At 41.2% G+C, this 22633-nt stretch overlaps 3 protein-coding genes across 4 annotated transcripts in view; 2 read left to right on the plus strand and 1 right to left on the minus strand.

Annotated features, from left to right (window-relative positions):
* The first annotated feature begins 118 nt into the window (after nt 1–118).
* Nucleotides 119–12828, plus strand: NUSAP1 (nucleolar and spindle associated protein 1). Of its 2 annotated transcripts, XM_054634561.2 has the most exons (12): nt 119–321; nt 1443–1508; nt 2550–2738; nt 3758–3932; nt 5438–5521; nt 6228–6328; nt 7023–7082; nt 7272–7459; nt 9404–9579; nt 10531–10641; nt 11203–11308; nt 11782–12828. In XM_054634561.2, the coding sequence occupies exons 1-12, from the start codon at nt 229–231 to the stop codon at nt 11867–11869; spliced, it is 1437 nt and encodes a 478-aa protein (XP_054490536.2). In that variant the 5' UTR covers nt 119–228; the 3' UTR covers nt 11870–12828. The 2 variants fall into 2 exon arrangements, with proteins under 2 accessions (XP_054490536.2, XP_054490537.2); XM_054634562.2 differs by lacking the exon at nt 7023–7082.
* A 948-nt stretch (nt 12829–13776) lies between these two features.
* NDUFAF1 (NADH:ubiquinone oxidoreductase complex assembly factor 1) lies at nt 13777–21169 on the minus strand. The gene is made up of 5 exons (XM_054635738.2): nt 20948–21169; nt 19092–19708; nt 17114–17299; nt 15839–15913; nt 13777–14201 (listed from the first exon to the last, which is right to left on the minus strand). Exons 2-5 carry the CDS (start codon nt 19593–19595, stop codon nt 14061–14063), a joined length of 906 nt encoding a protein of 301 aa, XP_054491713.2. The 5' UTR covers nt 19596–19708; nt 20948–21169; the 3' UTR covers nt 13777–14060.
* An 11-nt stretch (nt 21170–21180) lies between these two features.
* The window catches only part of RTF1 (RTF1 homolog, Paf1/RNA polymerase II complex component), a 28503-nt gene continuing 27050 nt past the window's right edge, over nt 21181–22633 (plus strand). Inside the window, exon 1 of the mRNA XM_054634750.2 lies at nt 21181–21388. Coding sequence (XP_054490725.1) covers nt 21311–21388 — 78 coding nt within the window. The 5' untranslated portion in view covers nt 21181–21310. The remainder of the gene's footprint in view (nt 21389–22633) is intronic.

Raw genomic sequence — 22633 nt, forward strand, 5'->3', positions numbered from 1 at the left:
CACTACGCGCGCGACTTTCTCTACCGGGAACGCCTCATGGCGCTTGAAAATAAGCACGCGCAGCGGACCGCGCCGCCATTGGCGGCTCCCGAGCTCCGCCCCCTCTAGCCACGCCCCTTCCCTGGCCCAGCCAATGGGCTGGTGCAGCGGGCCAGTTCGAACGGCGGGGGCGGTGCGAGCGGTGTCGGTTGGCGCGGGCGGGCAGGGTGCTCGGTGGGAGCTGCTGTCATGGCGCTCTCTTCGCTGCAGCCCCTGGAGGAGCTGAAATACGCCGAGCTCCAGCGTATCGCCAAGGCCGCTGGGCTGAGGGCCAACCTTCGGGTGAGGCGGGGGTGGCTGCGAGGGAGCGCTGCCCACGAAGCTCCGGGTTCTGGGGTGCCCCTGTGCCCGGTAGCGAGAACGCGTCCCCAGCCTCCCAGGGCGCACCCTCCTGCGTCTGGAGCGCCGCGGGGTGCGGCGGTGACTTCGCCCTGGGGCGCCCAGGGGCTGCGCTGCCGTCCGGGGTGCGGGCACGCACCTGGGGAGGGGGAGAGCGGGGCTCCGGTGTCCCCCGGGCGTCGAGAAGGGGCGGCTGCCCCTCCTCTGCTGGCCCGGCTGCTCCCCACGCCGGTGTCCCCGGTGCGGGTAGCTATGTTTGTTTGTGTGGCTTTGTTGGTTTTGGTTTTATTTTCTGACGACTCGGACAGGGAGGAACAGTGACAAGAGAGTACCTTACGGGAGGAGAGGGCGGTCGCTTTTAAGGGCGAGAAGCTTAAGGGCGCCCCAGGGTCCTGCCTGGAGCTGCGGGTGCTGTGAGGCACGGCCCGGCTCCTCCTGCAGCAATGGCACAATTCACAGGGCCTTAAAAGAAAGATCTTGGGTGGACAAGGCAGTTCCCTGTCCTCACAGGACTCAGAGTTCTTCTGGAATGTTAGTTTTGCGGGTACTTTCTTTGTGTTTGTGCTGACCTGTCTACTTAGGTCTTTAAGAGTCTTTCGTAGCTTGAATTATCAATGGTGTGTTTTCATCGTTGTTTTATTACTGTTACTGCTGAACGTATGCGAGGGATGAAAAGAATGCTTTGCATGTAGCATGGGCAAGGCAGAAGCAATTGCAGAAATTTGACACAATTTTAATTCAAGTTCAGCTGCGCTGTGGGGCTTAAAACAGTTTGTCTCCTTCCTTGAACAATTAACCTCCTCGACAATAGAGCAGGGGAAACCTAGTCAAGGAAATTTGCCGCTGTGCCTCCGTGGAGAATATGCTGCAGATTTATCTGCGGCCTTAGGCGCTTTCTCTCACTGACTGACTCGAACGAGTCCTAGGTATGCCTTATGCTGTTGGATTCGGGAAATGTTCTGCTCGCTCCTTGGATCAGTTTCTAGGATGTGGGTTGGGCCTGGGCAGCTCTTCAGTGACTTAATGGACTCTTTGGTTCATGGGTTGTTTCGATTTCTCTTCAGGCGGACAAATTATTGGAATCATTGAAGCAACACTTTGAAAGGACAAATGAAGAAAGTGAAAATATGGTAACATAATAAATCAGACCTTGCTTTTAAGAAATGTAAACCTTAATTTGTAACCCATAGAGCAGAGCATGTCCTGAAGAGTGATTTTGACCACAATGGGAACTGTAATAGAAATACCTTTTTCTTCTTAGTGCCCTTGGTTTTAAGTACTTATATGCTGATGGAAATAGATATGCTAATGTTAGTTTTGAAGCGGCCTCTATGACTGAAAGCTGATTTCCTTTCAGCTGCCAAAATTACCAATGAATTTTTCAGCATCAGTACAAACCTATTCTCTGTGAACAATGACATTTTATTTCCACTGAACAAACCTTAATTCTTGCTTGTTTGGCTCTAGACATTATTCAGTAGCAAATATAAAAATATTTTATTCATTTTGCATGCCTAAATGAAGAGGACTAGGTACTAATTGGAAAGCATTTTGCATCTACTACAGTTTACTTTCCCTATAATAAAAGCAATATAGTTGTGCTACTTCCTTTATTTGCCTCTTAGTGTTTTGTTTTCTTAACTTTTTAAAAAGTTTTCTGTAAGCTGAATTGTTTTGTTGAATGTGGCAATGTTTTTGATTAAGGTAATTTGTTATCTCCTTTTTCTAAAATACATCTCCCTTTAAGTGCATCCCTTAAAAATCTTTAAAGGCTTGAGGAACCTTGTCAGCTTTTTAAAAATTTTCATGAGCAGGAAAGGAGCCCTGTTTTTACTGCTGAAGAGTATTCCACAAATGTACAAATATGGGAGGGTCATGACATCATGCAAGTTAGATTTCAAAAATAAAATATTAGATTATTATAAATCATTAAAATGAAATGTGATAAACCAATCATAGGAATTGTATTTAAAGTCTCCAAACAATGAGCTTTGATGCTTAGGGGAATCTATATTGTGCCTGTTTCTTGATTACTATGCTGCTATTTGGTATGCTTCTGTTTATCCTTAGTATAAAATACTTTTTTAGATAATAAAATTGAAACTGTCCCTGGAGTACTTAATTCATATTTGTGTCAGATATCTTCCAGTTACAGTATTTTTCTGCTACAGGGTCCTGTAAATAGTGCATCTGCTTCCATCAAATCAGAAGAACTGAGCAATCAGGAGGAAATGTCTGATTCAGTGTGTTTCATTACAAAAAGACGTGGTCAGGATAAGAAAATAACCAGAAAAAAGAGGAACTCCCATGAGGAAACTAACAGCAGTGAAGAAAACCCAGTGCTTTCAGATGAGAAACAGGTGATTTGCTTGGCATGCTTTTGTGTGCTGTCCTCCCTTCCTCTGAGCATAATCTAAGCACACTTGATTTCTTTTCAGTCACCATTTATAGATGGTATGTGTTCATATGTGTGTGTATAGACGCATACAGAAATTGATATGCACGCATTCTGGTACTGTCTTTTGTATTTTGTAGCACTGGCTTTTGTCCCTTTATGCACTGTCCCATAATAAACAGACATTACTTCTAGTCACTGCTTCAACACAATAAATTCCTGTAAGAAATATACAATTCCAAACACCTTATCTGAGTGTAAGGCTGCTAATTCATTGTAATATTCTGAATCTCAGGCTAGTTTCAGAATTTGTCTAAAATAATGCTGTTCTCTCTTTTTTGGTACAGAAAAAATTATCAGATGTTGCACAATTGCCTAAATGTCATAATTTTTTTTTATTGTGAGGGTTATGTGACTTAGGGAGAGAAAGTTACAGGTGAGATGAAGGTTGAAGTTTTTTTGAGTTACAAGGAGTAGGTAAATTAAGAACTGTCTGAAAGACTTTTACTGAGGTAGAGGAGGGGAATGAGAAAATGAGGAGTATTAGTCTTTTAGTGTTAGAGAATTGTACAGTATGCAAAAATACAGCAGTAAAAAGTAACATCCTCAGTGAATTTAATCTTACTTACAAATCATTAATTTTAATCCATAAAGGCAATTTTATACTAAAATGTGAGAGCTATGCAGGTCAAAGCTTTCTAATATATCTAAGTTTGTGAAGTAACAGGGTAAGTATTTCACAGGTTAACTCAGTTTGGACTTCAGAAAATCTCTTGCTCAATCTCTCCGTCAAAGCATACTCAGCTGTGAGGTTAGAGCCCAGTGCTTTAGGCTTTATCCAATCTGATGCTGAAAACCCTTGAGGATGAAGGCTGTGCACCTCTCTGGGCAATCTGTTCCTCTGACTCACTGTCCTCAGAACAACAGCCTTGCTTTATATCCAGTTGGAACAAACTGCTTAAACAAGGTATGTTTAAATTGCAGGTGCATTCTGAAATGAAAGAAAATGAAGTGCCTCAGGGGGAGCACAAAAAGGGACAGAAGATATCACAAAACAAAATCCAAATAACTGAAGAGAGAGCTATTGAAAATCCAGGGATGGGTGCTGGACAGAAGAAACAAGCAGAGAAGACTTCTACTAAAGGCCGGGGAGGACAACGTAAGTAGAAAATTGGGTAAAAGTAACTTCAATTTGTGCTGCTCAGAATAACCAAAAGATAATTTTATTGTGTCTTCATACCATTTTTGTGGCGCATCTGTTGATCCGTAACTTGTTTTGGGGCTACCAGAAGAAAATTGGTCTGGTTTGAGTTTGTGTTACTTGTTACATTGTAACACAAATCCACAGATTCTGCAGTGTAGGAATTTTGCTGGCTTTGACTTCAGAACTCTTGTTTTAGTGAAGGAGTTTTCAGAGAGATATGAGTGGTTTTGAGTTTTACACTTCCAAAAGGATCAATGCCTTTTGGAATACCCTTGAGGTGTTGTTTGGCCTCTAGGAGGTGGCAAGAAAGGGAGGACTTGCTTCGTTATGATCCATTTATCTTTTTCTACAGAGGAACAGATTTATCTTTTGCTTTCCAGGAGTAAAATCAGCAGAAAACATAGAATCCTTTACCATTTGTTTGAACTACCTGTATCTGTAGAGTATCTGAATGTATTCCACTGGATCACTTTTTCATCTGGTGGTGTCTTTAGTCCATCAAGCATGATGCCACTGAAAATATGAATTAATTTATCCCCCACTGCTTTATGTATGCAGCTGACATGAAGAAATTGGTTTGTCCACCTAATCTGATAATTTCTTGATATTGAGGGGTCTGTCAAGTAAGATACACTTCTGCATTTGCTCTGTTAGGCTCAGTGCATGTAGTCTGTGAGTTTATTATGGATATTCTTCTTGTTCCATAGAATTTACAAGGACAGTCTTATGGGAGACCACCAATAATTTTGAACTAGCTCAGAAATGGGGTTTTTCTATGAACTAAAACGATTTTCTTTGTTTTTAAAAACAAAAGCAATAGGGTATGAAGGGACATCACTCATCTTGACAGTTGGCACAGTGCTCATCTCTTCCTATAGCTGTAGTAACAAGTCTGCATTTAATATTAAATCGATTTTTTAACTGCATGCCATTATTTGTTTCCAATAAGGACTTCTTTCAATATATTGTAGTCATCTAAGTTTACTTTTGAGGGGATGTGAATGACCAGAAATACAAGTGTTTGCTGTTGATATGCAAAAGCTGAACTTGACGTAAAGTTGCTACCTGATTTTTTTTCCTTAAGAAAATTAATCATTAAAATGTGAACATGAGCATATTACTACACCTGAGAACAGAGATGACAACAATAGCTTGGACTTTGTATGTAAATAAGGCAGTGGCAGAAAAGTTGGTCAAAAGGTATTTCTTCTTTAGTATCAACATTTAAAAAACACATACCAAGGCCCATGAGTTTAAAGTTTTTGTTTACTGCAAGCACAGGTCTCTTGTAAACTTTCCCTGAAAAATATTTTACTATCATAAGATACTAACCTAATATGACCCGCTTTGAAGAGATAAAGTGTGTTTTGAAACAAACATTGGAACAATATTTAAAACCACTGTGATTACTTTAAATCATCCAGGAGTCATAATGATTTTGTCTAATCTTGCTGTACCAGGTAATGCTCATCCCGCAGGAGGGAAGATCCCTTTACATGTAGGCCGTGCACCTAGGTCTGCAGGAGTGACAGCTACCACACCAAGTAAGATAACCTGCCATCTCTAGGAAGAGATGTGTTTTCTCTGTGTAAAGGGAGACTTGACTTAGTTTTTTAAAACTCAGATTTCTATTCATGCTCAAATGAAAGAATATTCTCTCTGTAAAAAGCAAGCAAGAAAAAAGAATTCCCAAATGTTACATATCAAGGTACATATTCCAGCTTGTAAATTCATAGTAGTAAATGACTGGCATGTATGTTAAAAAGCTGGTTTATTGAACATTTTGGTACTTTTCCATACAAAACTTGTATTAATGATTTTGAAAGAACAGGAACACATACATGCTATTATTCCTGCTTGTTTAGTTTTCACTTTATAAATACTATGGTTGAGCTGTATTACTATACATTAGCTCATGTTCATCACTTCTTAAAATGTGTTAAATCGTCTCAAATGTAGAAGTATTTATTGTTTTCTTTAACTGCAGAATTTGGGGGTTGGGTTGGATGATCTTTAAAGGCCCCTTCCAACCCAGACCATGATTCTATAATCCTCCAGGTTACCAGGTAATGGGCCATGTTGCTGGTGAAAGATTCTTTTGGTCAGCTGTTTGGACAGCCTTTAGTTAGAGGGATGCATTGGCTTCTTTGAGGCCATGACAATAGGTGTCACAAAATTCTCCTATTATGTACTAAACTCCCTTAACACCAAATTATACCTGTGAATGTTCTTATTTTTGGAACTTCTTAGACTTCAAAAAGTTGCATGAGGCTCAGTTCAAGAAAATGGAATCTATTGCTGACTACATTGAGAGGAAAAAAAAACTGAATGAAAGTTGCAGCGCAGTCAAGGTAAGAGATAACTTGGGAAGATACCCATTGTTGGCATATTCAATTATTTCGAGGGCCTTTCTGTAAAAGTCCTACCAGGTCTCTTTAGATCAGTAAGTAGCTGGTCATGTGAACCTGCAGTGGAATATTATAACCAATGTATATAGTTATTTGTATATAACTTATAAAACAATACAAGGTTTTACATGTTAACAGTGTACAGCTGTAGAAACCAACAACTAACTTGTGGTTTTTGAGTAAAAATAATTGTCACAATTACTTTTGTGAAAGATCTCCTGTATCTTTTGTTTACAACTTTTTTAATTGGTGCAAAATTTAACCAAGGGGATAGGTTATTTTTCAAAGAGCAGGAATTAAATATTTTCTCTTTTGTGCCTGAATTATCATCCCATGGCTGCATATGATTCTCCTTAAAAATACATTCAATATGTGTTGTTCTCAGTTCTTGTATTTCACCCTCACATGGGTGAAAGCTGCTAACAGGGCCTCTCACAAAGTAGAGCCTAGAAAAGTGACAGTAATGCATCAATGAATGTGTGAATGAATATGGCAATGGCCATAGAATTGTTCAGGTTGGTTACTCTAGCACTGTCCATATCAAACAGTAACAATGAATGAAACTCCTGAATGCTACTTTTTTTTTTAATGGTGTATATTGTATCAATGTATACTTTAGACAAATTACTATCGGCAGGTGCTGACCAGAAAATCAAATCCTTTAAGAGCATCAGAAAAAGACACTCCATATTCTAGGGTATGTGTTTTCATGTCAATTTAATAATAAAAATACTTACATTTAAAATATGCTTTTAAAGATGAAAAACAGGGAGAGAACTGAAGAGGCCATATGCTTCTGATTCACTGTGTGTTCTCCCTTCCTCTTGGCTGCTTTGTAGATAAATTTTCATTAGAGTATGGTAACTCAGAATTTGCTTTTCCCTAGAAACAAGCCAGTGGCAAAAGATTTTTATTCAGCCCAAATCCAGAAAGAGGCAGGTTCTCCACCACCAGCACTCCTTGTAATGTCCGGCGCTCACCACGCAATTCTCTGAACGCTGCTAATCGGAGCATTTTATCCCAGAAATCTTCATTTCATCCTTCTGTACTTTCAACATCCAAAATGAATGTCAGGTAAAAAAACAAACCAAAGCTACCAGCAAGCCATTTGATGTGATACATATGAAGTAATTAACACTGACTTTGAGTTTACTACATTATTTCTCTTCCAAAAATGAACTATGCAAGACTAATTCTGATTACTAACTTTCAGCCTGGCTTTTTGGGTGGTTTAAGCCTCATTGTGCTGTTGCTGTCTTCATTCTTCATTTTTATGTCTGTTAGAAGAATCTCAAGTCCTGGCTTTCATTTTTCTGAAGCCAAATGATGCAAAATCAAGCAAATTATTTTTCTTCTATTACTGTGTTAGGTTTTCTATTTTGCCAGGTTGCCTAGTAGTTTCTGTTTATCCTAATTAATTTTTCTGTAAATTTTTAAAATCAGAACTCTCTTCCGTATTCCTGCAATGGTTTTTAGGTACTTTCTTCCTTCTGTCCTCTACTTCCCCTCCCCTTCAGTGTCACAACATGGGTCCTCTTACGATTGACTACTATAAGCAGACTGTTTCAGATGGGAACTGACACCAGAAGTCATGAGCAATTGCTAAATGGATGAATTCTTACTCAATGCTATTATACCTCATCTCATTTCCTTTTAGAACATCATGTGTATGTCATCATTCCTCCACAGTAATCTAATTCTCTATTAGTGTTAATATTACATGAAATTTCTAATTTCTAATGAAAGCCTTTATTTCTACTATTTCTTTGTTGATTTCTAACTATTATACTGATTTTGACTTTAATCAGTTTCCTTCCACAGTGACTGAAGTTCTGATTAGATATTCTCCCTTTGCTAACAATACATGGTTGTTCACAGGCCTTGGTTGTGTTCCTTGCTCTGATGACCTTCACTTTTCCACTTCTGCATGCCAAGATCATGGCTGCTGGGACTTTTTTTTTGTCCCTGACTAAAGTGTATGTGGGATTTTTTTTTTAAGTCAGATAATGCAACTTCTCATATTGCTGTCTGATAATATATATTTATGAGACTTTGGAATGCAGGTCTTCTGCTGTTCAAAGGTCAAAATCAAGATTGCAAACTTAATGGCTTTGTTTTTACTTTAAATGTCTTTTTGATTTCAATAGATAACAAATGTAAAAAATACACTGCCTCTAGTGTCCTCTTGGATGAGCTTGGATGTCTTCACTGTAGCCCTAATTGACTTCCAGTAATATGTGAACCAAAACATCACTTTCAGAATTTGCTTCCAAAATTCCATTCCACAGTTGCACTGTGGTGGTGGACCTTGCAAGCTGTACTTCATCATAAACTTGCTTGTCCACAAAAACAGCTTTCTTCAACAATTACTCCTTGTCTTTCTAAATCTTGCAAGCTCATGGCTTATTCTCATGCATTTTTGCAAGATTTTGAATTTTATGCATGTGCACGTATGAGTAATCATAGGTGTTCATTAAAAATGTGTATATACGCATTTGGAATACATATGGAATGGGTGTGTCTTGGTATGCAGGTAACTTGTGTGTTTCAAAATTTTCAGCTTCTTCTTCTTGCAGGTCTTTGAGGTCCAGCATTCTGTTAGTTGTCTCTCAGTTTTTCTTAATTTGAATTTTAAAACTAATGAAATATGCAATGCTTTACTACAGAATCCAGGTCTAAAGTAAATAATATCTGTTGGTGAATAAATCTACTAGCTTATTGCACCCAAGTATATTTGCTTTTCAAAATAACAAGAAAGTCAGTTCTTTGTAGTTTCTAGTAGTACTTACTACTTACTGCTATTGACACTGGCTTGAAACTTAAAGTGTTATACCAGCAAGGTATTTTAGTACAGTTTTTGTATGAGCTGTGAACATCTTTCACACAGTAAATATTTCTATCTGTAATAAATAATTTAATAATAATTAATATAGAAGGCAGGACCTTCTATATTCTGGCACATTGCTTACATTCCTTGTAGGTGACTGAACTTGTCTTCCTACTTCTAAAATCTTTCAGGTTCTCAGAAGCCACAAAAGATAATGAGCACAAACGCTCTCTTACCAAGACTCCATCTAGAATGTCTCCATACATGGAGGAGATCTGCACACCTGACACTCAAAAGAGCTGCAAACTACTAAGTCAGAAGAACAGTAAGGGAAATGCAAGAAATAATGACCTGACTGCATCAAAGGGTAAGGTGGATGGTGACTATTTGGCTCTTTCAGATCAAGACTTTTGTCTTACTGAATTACTGTACAAGTTTTTAGCAATCGAATGTCATGTAGACCCAGGTTTTAATTTAATTCTCTAATTTATGACTGGTTCTTCAGAAACTGCAGTAGTTTCTTTGTTTCCTTTGTTTTCCAGTGGTTTAACTAAAATGTTTAGGTGCCACAACGTAAACATATGGTACCTAGCTACCTACAGAAAAGAGGATAGAAAGTCTTCTAAGACCTTTAGGAATTACATAGCTGAAGATTCATATAGCAGATACAGGGACACCCCATCAGCACAGAAAGGAATTCCTGACACCTTCTCAGAGGTCTCGTTCTTCTTGTGGGGTTAGCATGCATCAGGTTTCTAGCTGTGCTTTAGGATAACCTGTTATCAGCCTCAGGACCCTGATAACTCAGGAACTAAAATTAAGAAAAATCAGAAGTTATCTGATTACTAACAATTTCTCTGCTATCCAGCCATTGGCACCCTTAGCATTACAGGAATATTTGCACAGGTCAAGAACCCAGAGCTTCCTGGTTTACTGTATAATAATACTGATGTTTTCCACGGGCAAGGAAAATTCCACACTGATCTGAAGCTGACCTGTTCCAAAAGAATTCTTCTTTAACGTGAAAAACCACTTGGTTCCAAATAGGCATGGAAGAAACACAATTTGCCTTGAAGGACTAGAAAAACACATGGAGCTGTATGTGTTCTTCCACAGTATAATCATAGCTAAAGGGCCAGTACTCTACAACTCTTGCCTCTCCCTATTTCAAGTGAGAATTGTGTTTGTGCAATTCTATCTTTAGAAGTAGCAGCAGGGGCATTTAATGGCTCTTTGGTCTTGGTAATCGCAGTGTGGTCTTTCTGTGTACATTGATGCTCTTGCTACTCCAATGATGGTATCTTGGTGCCTTTTGTAGCTCTTACCCCCTTCAAGTTTGGAGCTCAACCTGCAGAACCCACAAGTGGAAAGAAGACATTTGATCTCAAAGCAAGTCTCTCTCGGCCACTTCGGTATCAGCCACACAAAGGTACTGTTACCCTGCGCAGCCTGTGGCGGTCATACCCCTTGCACTCAGCTGCTCCTGCGGGGCGCTTTGATACAAACAATGAGAACAAAGTTTACTGTCCCTTTTCCTGCCCCTTTTGTTTTCTCTATGGGTTCCCACATAGTCTGATGTTAAATTTCTTCATAGTACATGCTTCAAGAGCCTTCCTACTGAAGATTAGGATTTTTATGACCTAAAGCCCATAAATACAAGAATAAATATCCTTGCATTCCACTGAATAGATGCATGTACAGGAAATGCAAAATATTTCTTACACAACGAGGTGGGTTTTTTTAATCTCATGCGAGATGCTGAACTTTGCATGGTGAGTGTTACTTCTAAGTACAGTCACCTGTTTCTACTTACAGAAGAACTACTTGTAGGGAATGGGCTGGTGAAACTGATAATACAGCTTAAAGAGGCATTTCATCTTCAAAACAACCAATAAGAAACAGGCTAGCTAGGATAAATTCATGATAAGAAGTTAAGCACACAGTTAGTTACTAAACTATTAAACTAGTCTCTCTTGCTCCTAAATTGTAGGACGACTAAAACCGTGGGGAGAATTTAAAGAAAATGCTGTTCTCAGTAGGTCTGGTGGTGTCTGTTCCCATAGGAAAGATTACAAGCAGCCACATCTCCAGACAAGGTTAGTACGCCACTCTTCTTTTTATAGATAGTGTTACTTAAAGTAATATGATGATTCATTCTTAAGATTTAAATGTAGTTTAGGAAAGAATACTTTTGTATAATCATACTGATGTTTTCAAGGGGCCTTCCAATGACTGTACAATTTCAAGAAGGCCAACAAAAGGCTGCTCTGAATTTAAGACTTTTTTTCCATGAAGAGTATCAGTTCCAGGGTTTGGAGGTTCACCTTCATCTTGGTAGAAGCTGTCGATATTACCATGCTGTTACCTCAAGTGTTAGACCTGCATGTCTCATCAGATGTATTTGCCTGAATGTTTGGGTTCAGTCCATAGTGGTGCTTTTATCTCTGCCTATGGCAAAGGCAGCACGCTGATTAAACTTGTGTTAGGCTGTGGTCAGCTTCAGATTCCTTTGGTTGCTAGTGTCTCTACCTTTAATAAAACTTGACATGGTCTCTTTTTTTCCCTCCAGGGAAGAAAGGCGTGAGACGCTTGAGCAAGACAGAAAAAAGAAAAAGGCTCATGCTCTTGGAAAACGTAGAGGCCTATCTGGGTGTTAGGATGAACAAGAAGTATCTAAGACTTCACTGTAAATACTGTTCCTCTCATTTAAAGGCTTGTGCTCTGTGTATGGTTCAGGTTGCTTTTAGATAGTGGAATCCAGAAAGCAATTAATGAGACCTTGTAATGTGTTCTGAGCATAATGATGATCAACTTCTCTACTAAGATGAGAATTCTAAACTTTCAGGGCCTTAGAACTCTCTTGTTGCTTCATAATGTTTTCATTTAGCTAATTTACTTGACTAAAAGATGTTAAAGAAGAAAATATAAGTGGAAAAAAGATGCTCGAGCAGCCTCCTTGCAACTTAGGATAGACTTGTACATCAGAATGCACTTGTGTACTAGAGTGCAGGCTTTAGATAGCAGCAGCTTCAAATGTTCCCCAAGTGTTCAAAATGACAAGATTTGGAAGTACCTGCTTGCTCTGTTCTCCAGATCAATCCTTAAATGCTCTAAGTTACAGCAATTATTCAGCATTTCTAATCTAATGCCTATGAAATAGTAGGGAACTTAAAAGAGAAGAAAAAAATATGCAAGCTCTCTGGCAAACTAATGCATAACATAATTGTAAACTACCTTTTTGAAAAAGTCACAACTGAATTTACAAATTACCAACTGCATGCTTTGAACAGTTTCTATGGTCAATAGCAGATGTTAAAATTCTCTTGCTTTTCACCTCTAAGATGCTGAGATGATGTTATAATTGTGTTCAGATGTTATAATTGTATAAATATGTAAAACTCAATACCTTGGTTTTAAAAGAAGCTGTTATTTTTGCATTTAAAAAATGCATAGAAAAGTTGTCTGGATTTTTTAGGGATAGAAGTAGAAAGGTAATTTAGCAGTTGTAATCTCAGCTGTTGAGCAAATAAATGTTTCACTGAATTTAGTGTCCCATCAAATATATGTTGCAATGTCAAGAAGAAGCAAATTTTTTAATAAAGACAAATATTTTGTATATGTCCTATTTACCACTGGCTTTATCATTTAGTATACCAACTACAACTTCCTTACTCTGGCACTCATTTTGTTCACACTTGTATTTACTGCTGTGTTTTCCTGTGCCAAGTTTTCCTCACCAACTCACCTGCCTCCCACTCCATGAAAGCTGTTTGCTCTGGTATTTTCCTGGTATGATCCTTCTTCTACAATTAAGCTGCTGAATTCAGTGCAAAAGGAAAATGGTACTACAAGATTCTGTTTCAGCTTGCTTTATTGTGGTCTCTTCCCTATAAAAGACAGGTACATTTAATATTTCTAAAGTAGCTTAAACAAGGTCACTGTGGAGGAGGTCAGTGCTTTGATTACTTAAATTTGACAGCTGAAACATGCCCTTTACAAAACAAGTGCTGAGTGGTTATCTTGAATTACTGAAAACTGGATTTCTCTGCAAAAGGGAGGTGTTAAGGTTCTGTGCAGCAGTTGAGGCTGTGAATTCTTGCAACACAGCTGAGTTAGGCTAACTGTGCACAGCAGAAATGGGAGCTGCTGTGCCCTGTAATGATGCTAAGCCAAGCTCTGCCTCCTCAGGGAGCAGACAGAGCTGCAGCTTTCCTCCCACCCCTCCTTTGGAGCATTGCTTCTTTCCAACATCCTTGGCTCTGTATCATTCTAGGATTATCTTCAACAGCTCTGAAGGAAAAGTCAAGCCTGCTGCATAGCTCTTGTTTCCATATTAGCAGTGGCAGCTTTTTCTTTTTTTAGCTATCTAGAGGAGCCAATACTTCTGCCTTTTCCACTTCTGGTGCTGCTCTTTGTAAATTTCAGAAGCTGAGTCACACCAGTCCTCAGAGTATTAATTCTCATACCTTTTTCAGTTTAAAACTAGCAAATGCAAGTGTTTTACAACTGTCAATAAACCACAATGTAGAAAATGAAAGTGGTGGACAAGAAAAGAACAACAAGCTCATGAAATACTTTTATTTCAGTAAAGCTCAGGACAGAAGCCAAGAAGAGTCACTACTTTGTAAGAACATCACAACTGCTCTCAGGCTACATTGCAGTCCATCCATCTATGTACAGTCTCTCCATGATTCTGTAGTTGGGAGTTTCAAGTGGTGCCACACTTCATGCACTTATCTCTTTAATGTTTACATAGGTCCTTCAAGTTGTTAAAAGCCACATGTTAATAAGTATTCTATAAAAATAAACCAAATATCTGAACAATGTTCCAAAGGACACCAGCCCAGCTTAGACTGGAGTGTTCTTGTCATATGCTTCATAGGCAAACTTTTCTTTATGAGCTCTGTCATTTACCAGACCAATAAAATCGATCTCCAGCTGGAATGGACCATCTACTTTATCTCCAATGGTGAATCCAAGGGTTCTAACCTAGTTAAAAGACACAGAGGGTAGAACAGTATTTATAATATTACAATCAAAAAACTCAGTTGTATCTCCCAATTCCCTACTTTACATGCTGATCACAGTGATCTTTAAACTGGTGTTGTTCAAAATGCAGCAGCATTTTTTAAGGCTTGAACACTTCCCCTACCCCATTTTCAATACAGACTCCAGTGGGAAATGACTCTACATGTGCCTTTCTGCCACTGTGTAAATAAACCCTTGATTTAAAATGGTCTGAGCCTAAAGCAACAGTTATCCTAAAGCAACTTTTATCCTTCATGCTTTTCATCACAACTGAGTTTCTAAACACATTTTCATAAAATCACAATTCTTTCATTAATAGGAGAAACAAAGATGTAATTAAGGATGGAAGGAATCATTCTAGACAGTGATACACCATCTACTCTGTGAAAAATTCTAAAATGTCTGGTTTGGTGTTAAGTTTAAGTTGGCATGAAACTTAATTACTGAGTTTAATAGTAAGACAAGGTTCTTAGCCACTGTTTCCCAATTAGAATAATGTTCTTAAATATAAGCACAAATCTGTGTGGCTCATGCCTGCTTTCTATTAGCCTGTGGCTTGCCCAAATGCTCCCTCAGCTCTCACATGTTACAAAACACCTCCATCATTACCAGCTCAGTCCAGTCACCAGTGCAGGCCACCTCACAAACTCAGCTGCCCCAAAGCCCTGCTGAAAGTGCAGGTCTGAGCAGCGCCCATGATTTTAAGGACTGCTGTAAGTTTGGGAAAATAATGTCTAGGATGTGTCAGATGAATAAATGTGGACTGAATCTAAATCTATATTGCAAATATATGCTAAATAAAGAACAGAACAAAGCGAGGTAAATGCACTGGCACTCCTCTGGATCATTCTAATGCTCTCCATGCTATTCCTTCCCAGCAGCAAGCTCTACAAGCAGCCCCTTGGCTTTTGGAGTCCAGAGAGTTTTTAAAGCTCCTTTTTTCCAAATCACATTGTTACAGATAATCTACAGGAGTCACCTAAACTCTGCTCTAAAGAATCTATTCCTTTGCAAGCCCTAGATACATTGACTGTTTCTTGCCTTTTTTATTCCTATTTAACAATTATTTTCTGCCTTTCCAGGTTCCTAGGAAAACATACATTAGTAGCATGAGGGCCATTCATTTTAAGAGTTGGACCTGATGGTCTCTGTGGGTCCCTTCCAACTCCAAATATTCAGTGTGTGACCAAGAGTGTGACCAAGACATTTTATTAAGATTTCTTAAATTACCTTCACACTGCTTCCCTGATTTTTGGGTTTCTTTAAAATAAGTTTGCAAAATTACACTGCAAGTGCATAATTTTTGCTGTCAAATGCTATACATAAAATAATCATCAACAAAACTTCAGTGGAGGATACTTAGATCAAGTACTGATTTCTCCCTTTAACTCCCAGTAAATATTTTTAAATAGACCATATACAACTTATGTTTTCATTTACCACACATGAGAATAAGTACCTTATAACATGAAGAGGCCCTTCAATTGCAAATTCACAAACATTAGAGAATTTGTAAGTTATCTATATCAGGCCATCTTGAAGGAAATTCTGAATTTCTTATAGAGCAGTTGTGTGTTTAAAGCCTACAGAAAACTTGCCTTGTCTAACCAGACAGGATGCTGGTTATCCTGGACTCTTCCCCGACTGGAGAGAAAGAATTTGGAGAATGGAATCTGACATAAACAAAACAAAATAAAATCAGACTTTAGTGTCACCAGTGTATAAAATAGAAACTTAGGGAAAAGAAAATAACATGTTAGTAAAGTAACACTCTGCTGTATCTGGTACTAGCATTAATTGGGTACATAAAACTGGCACAAAGAAATGGGCCACATTAACCCTTTCAAGTGGCCACTCGCAGCCAGCTCCAGGCCCACCCTGTCCTGTGGCGGCTGCAGCCATCACACAGGAGCGCTACCCTGTCAGGACACAGGGAATGGCTGCAGCACAGAAGGTGGCTGCTTACAGAGAGAATATCTCCTTCCAGTAACATGGAAATAGCAACCAGAAATTACTGCAAAGTCCACCATGGGTACATACTGACAGCTCATCTGTACCCAGGCTGTGGATTTCACAGTGCAAACTTCATACTCAGACATTGGTATCTCTAGCAAAGCACTTCAGGGTAATGTAAACATTTCTTTGAAAGTAGTGGGAGCAAGAAAGCAGGGCTGGCTGGTGGCTGGTGAGGGTGAGAGGAAAACATCCAAGCCAGCAATGACACTCCAACTTTCATCCTCCTGGCTCCTCGTCTGTGGAACAGCAGGCTTTCCCACATGAATGGACAATCGTATCGTGGAGCACTCAACTGCATTTCATAGGGATGTGCAAACCTCCCTGGAGTTGTCATCAGAGAATTACAAAAGGTCCCCAAGTTTCGCCAGAAAAGAGCTGCAACTCACACTTAAAAATATTATTCTGTGCCACAGAGTCAAAGGTCACAAATGACAAACCCCAACTCTTGAGTCGGACTGACTCCAGAGAGGCTGCAAGTTAAGCAAATCCTGTTGCATGGAACAAATCCTCCAACAGCCCACACCCATTTGCATTACAGATAAAATGGTTACCACAGAGAATATTCCAGGCAACACCTGCTAAGTTTCGATTGCTGTATCTATCCTGTTAATCCAGTAAGAGCCAACAGTAGGCATTCAGAGAAATACCTGGTGGTTCAATTCTCTAACACAATTGCACAGTGTGCCCTCCCCATGTCCAGTTTTGGGAACTCCCAAGTCAAAGGCACATGTCTATTGTATAATGAAAACGTCAAGTGGACAGCAACATAAACTGTGAATGTGGAAAGAATTCCCCTTCCTGTGCTTTGGCCAGGACCTCAAGATGGTCTCATTAGTTTGAAAGATTCCTTAGCTCACCATTATTTCCTCCCAGTATGGGCCTCCTCGGGTAAACATGAAGTAGCTGTAGAGGTCGTCCTTTTGATGAGAGAAGTAGGGGTCTGTATAAATGTTTACCATCCAAGGTCTGCCATCACCACGGACACGTAAATACAGACTGTTGAAGTTTGACCAGTCATAATACTTCTTCCTGTTAAAAGATCCCTACAAATTATTGATAAATAGAATTATTTCTCCTTAATAGAGGGACGCTTTCAACATGAGGAACAGAGCATTGTTGCTTTGATCACTGCCCTTGTTATTATGTCAGATAGTATTTACAGTAACACAGTGAACACAGCTACTCTGTCCTCGCCCTGGCTGCTGAGCTCACTGAATTTCCTTCAGCACTCTACCAGAGACCACAAATTGCAATATTGCTGCCTGAGGACTCACACTTTCATTATAAGCCACAATCTTGTAACTATCAGAAATCAGGCCTCCTTCCTAGGACTGAATTCCCTACCAGGCAATTACACAAATGCTGCAGTGATAGATCAGCACTTATGTAGCTCACTAAGTTTTATATTCTGTGGTCAGTTCTAGATCATTCAGAAGTGATGGCAGGAAATTGAAGCAGTGAAATAATTTATGCTCTTTGATAACTTCCCAACAGAAGACTAATGAACACTGGGAGCATTTAATGTTTTATAACTTTATTTTCATTAACTGTGCAAAATAATAAGATTGCAAGCATGTCTAATTCTTTATTGCATTTTTTCCAAAGATCTGAAAAATCCTGATGTTGTCATTTGCATGATGACATATCCAAGAGTCCTCAGAAAGCTACACTGAAGTCACTTGGAGCAATGAGGGGCAGAGGGCAGGGTTATTCTTGGCCAGACTTGCCAAGAAGTCAAAATTAGCACCAAAAATTCACATGCTTCCCCTTTATTTTACAGCACTACTATGATTACCTATCAGCTATTGTTCTACCAACTCATCTTGTAGGTAACAGAATAAGTACATGATGAATATATAAATATAAAGCCTGTAGCTACTTCATTTGATGGTTTTAACAGTTTTGAGCCTTTCTACTTAAATAAGGATGGACTGATACACTCCACTACTTCAGAATTAGGAGGTGAAAGTTTGAGTCACATTTGCAAAAGTCAGTAGCAGTTCTGAGAGTCTAACTCAGACAAGATTCCACTTGTTCCAGTCGCCTGATCTAATGTCACCATTTTAATCACTGTTCATATGCCTCTCATTTACCCATTGATTTTGCTTACTCATATTCTCTGCTCCCCAAGATTCTGGCCCAGAAATTATTTTACCTAAGCACTTGTGCCAAGACACAAACAACAGAACACATTAAATATTTAAGAATTTTATCCAGTGCGTGAAAATGTTCCTTGGCTTTTAAAGGTGCTTAGAAATAAGGGATGAAACAAGCAGTATCCATAATAAGCACACCCATTTCTGGTTCTATTTTGCTCAATTCTGAGCTATCAAAGATTTGTGTCTTACTTTTTTTTCTGATGTACAGTAGGAGGCAACCTTTAAAAAGTACATTTCAAAGCACTGTTTTCTGTTCCTGTGAGAAAATGATTCATTCACCCTAACAAAGTCTGATGCATAGACCAAGTTAAAGCCCAGAAAATTCTTACTTATGACACATTCAATCAACTTCTAATTTAGAAAGATGTCTTATTTCAATGATACCAATTTTGGATATAAAGTTTCATTCCAGATCCTTCATTTGTAAGGATGCTGCAAACAGGTCTGTCTATTGTACATAAGGAAATGATCAAATATGTATTATTCCTTTTCTAAGAAAGGAAAATAAAATCCAAGAAAAAATTTAACTTCCCTCCAGGTCAAAGCATGTCTGAGAGAAAGTGCAGTGCTCCTGAAAGTGATCAGCAGGAAAGAGCAGGCACTTGCTGTCACTGGGATTCCACAAACACCCTCAGATCCGGTATGAGAAGCTGAGCGAATGCGGAGCTGTACTTACCACTTCTGGTCTGGATCTCATACTGCAATATCCACTGTATTTTGTCTCCCCATCACGAGGCACTTCTGTATTGAGGGTTCCATACAGCAGAGCAGCCTGGTTATTCCTACCCAATTTGATGTAAACTTTACTTTTCCCTCCAATCTCCACATCAGAGGAAATAACCCATTTATTTAAATCTTCTTGGCTCCTAAACTGCCACAACACCCTTGTTTGTTCCAACAAGTGCCGACTTAATGGATTGCCTCCAGGTCCTTTTAAGTAATCTTGGGTTTCCTTCTTCAGCAAGCTTAGCTGAGTCTTCAGGTGATCAATGCTCTTCTTAAAGCTGAAATCAGCATTTTGCCAAGACAGTTTTTTCTCAGGCTCTGCCCCGGGCCTCCTGTAGCTGCTGTACAATTTTGAATTGCTGAGGAGAGGTCCAAGTGAGGAGAGCAAAACTTTGTGCCTGCAGCATCCACCGTGGAAGGAAGTACCATTCAGCAGCATCACAGCCAGAGCCATACTGGTAACTTGAAGAATCCACGTCCAGTAAGGCAATTAATGGATTGAAATTAATTTAACAACAGAACTAGTATTCAGAGCTATTTTACTGTAGTTATGTAGTTGATCTTCACCTTTAATGAAAAAGAGAAAAAGTTATAAAAAAATACATATGGGATGCTTGTGAAATTATTTAACTTTTATAATCAATACTAGCTAGAAATCCAAGTCATTGGAAAACAGAATGAAAAAAACCATCAGGAATGACACTTCCTCAGAGCTTGAGTTTATTTATTGACTTCCACCCTATGCTTTCCCCTCTCCCCACGGTGTAAAATCCCCATGCAAATAAGAAAACTCAAGTAAACTACTTCAAATAAAACTGAAAAAAGAAAAGAAAATCAATTTCTCTTCATCCCTTCCAACAATAAGTTTAGGTGTTATGGATAACACCAGCAAAAACAACTCATGAAGGTTTCTAAAAGATGACACCTACATAACTAAAAAGTTTTATTCCTGCATGAAAATCACAAATTCACAACAGGCAGATGCTGCTGCCACATAGACAAAAAAATCACAATTTCATCTGACACAGATGACAAGACTTCTCAAATACTAAGTCCCACAATCTTCTTCCAAGTCATCCTCAACCTGTGTTGGGATTACAGAGACATTTGCAAAGACTGAAAAGTTTAACATGAAAGACTACAGTTCAATATGGGTTTTTTTTTAATAAGGCTTTAGGAAAATTCTGCTCAATGCTCTGTACAGAGGCTAGTTTCTCTTCCTTGTAAAATTAAACGGGTTTTTTTTCGTTTTTTTTTTTTTTTTTTTCATGCCACAGAACAAAACCAAAAACGATGTCACATGCATTCAACTTCTGTGAGCTTTTAAGAATGGAGTCAGGCACCCCACTCATGTCCTCTATATGTCACTCACCTTCCTTTACTCACTGTAAAATTTACTACTGTTATTCTCACACTCTAATTAAGTTATGTCTAAAGCTACACCACATTATGCTCTATCGTGCACTTTACGATCGGAGCAAGTTCTCGATGAAGAAACCCTGTCTCCTCATTGCTTCACCCGAGTACCAGAAGAGAGCGGAGAATTCGAATGCATTCTACTTTAGCCCGGTTTTTGTCCCTACGCAAGTCTTCTAAAGCCTTGTCCGCCGCTGTAGCGCCAGCCCGGTGCGCGGCCCGGCAGCTGCGGCGCCTCGGCCCCGCTTGCGCCGCGGCCTGGGCACCGGGCCCGGATCCCGCCCGCACGACTGAGCCCGGCGGGCAGAGGCGAGGCCAGGGCGGGGGGGCGGCGGCCGAACCCCCTCGCCTCTCCGTGACCGACAGACCCCGGCATCCACTCTGCCTCACCTTCCCGCCGCCGGGTCCGCCGCGCCCGGGCCGGCCAAGGAACGAGCGCCGCGGCGCTCCGGTTCCGCCGCCACCAACGGCGGCCACGGACGTCCCGCCCACAGCGGCGGCCGAGGCGCGACCCGGGATCGCCGCGGATCTCCGGTCGCCGGCGGAGCGGCCGCGGGGACAGCACACGGCTCCCTGAGGGGACGGCGGCACCGGCGGAGGCCCCGCCCTCGCCCCGCCCCACGCGCCGCGCATGCGCGGTGCCCTTTGTGTCGGGCGGGCGGGCGGGCGGCGCGGGTCAGGCCGGGCCGGGCCGTGCGAGCGCCGCCGCCGCCGCCGCCTCCGGGGCGGGGAGGGGGCACCGCCGGCTCCGCCATGGTGAAGAAGCGGAAAGGCCGTGTCCTTATCGACTCCGACACCGAGGACAGCGGCAGCGAGGAGAACCTGGACCAGGTGCGCGGGCAGGCCCGGCCCGAACGCGGGGCCTGGGATCGCCGGCCCGCGCGAGGCTCGGCGCCGCCATCCCTCCCTCGCTCCCGCCCGGTGGTCCCGCGCCGCTCTCGCCCTCCTCAGCCCGATGGGGCCCCGCGGCCGCCGTGGGCAGAGCCCGCGTCCCTCCGGCGGGTCCCCGGCCCGCCCCTGGCAGGAGGCCCGCGTTGGCGGGGGCTCTTTGCAGCGGGCCCGGTGCTCGGCGCCGGCGGGACGGAGGCGCGGTGGATGCTCCGGGGCGATGCTCCGGGCGGTCTGGCCCTGAGCAGGGGGTAGCGAGGCCCGGCTGCCAGTGGTCTTCTCACCTCGAGTAGTGGGGAAAGAGGCCCAAAGGGCTGGGCAACTTTTCCGTGCTACTTTGGTACGCCGGGAGAACAGCGTATCAGGTCCCTGCCCCTCCTCGGGGCAGGCAGGCTCCCGGAGTGTTAATGCGTGTTTAATCCGACCCTCTCAATCTTGGTGACCGCGCTGGAGAGCTCTGTTGGTGGGAAACCAGCCTGTAGATGTAAGAAGGGGTAGTATTTATGTATTGGTCATCTGAGCATCTCCCGGGGTTATAAGTGCGATGTCTGGTGTGAGTTCAAGCGTGTCAGGGTTGCAAAGGGGATGTCTCCCCCTGTGGAGCGGGCTGCTTTCAAAGATTCACCTTTTGGTGTAGCAGGTATTGATGGTGTGATTCCAATGGTAAATAAAGACATTATGGGTGAAGTGTGTTGCAGTTTGGATGGCAGTGCTTGCTCCGGGGAGAAGTTTGGCAGGTCGAATATGCTGAAGCCGGCATGTCTGATGTAAATTATGTGTTGGACCTTCAGAGTTTTTAATACAGAAGCTGTTGCTCTGTTGCAATAAACAGCCTTCCCCAACACACAAAAATACTTTTGCAGACTGGGGCTTCAGAAAAATCAATCAGATACTCTATTAAAACAAATACACTGGAGCTGATGTGGTTGATCTTGTATACCTCTAGAGTCCTTAGCACTGCCAACATCTCGCTGCTAATGTATCAGTTTGATAGTTTTAGAACTTGAAAATGGGAGTTGAACTAGCTCTAGCATCAGTCAGACAATTGGAGTGATGGTGGTAGGAGTAACCACGTGGTTCTGCATCTGTTCCATCCCTCACTGGCAGCAGGCATCTGCAGCTGGACCCGAGTAGTAGGTGTTTCCCCCTCCACTGAGCTGCTTGTAGCAACTGTGACAGCAGGGAGGT

Source organism: Agelaius phoeniceus, chromosome 6 (assembly GCF_051311805.1).
Source record: "Agelaius phoeniceus isolate bAgePho1 chromosome 6, bAgePho1.hap1, whole genome shotgun sequence".
NCBI lineage: Eukaryota > Metazoa > Chordata > Aves > Passeriformes > Icteridae > Agelaius > Agelaius phoeniceus.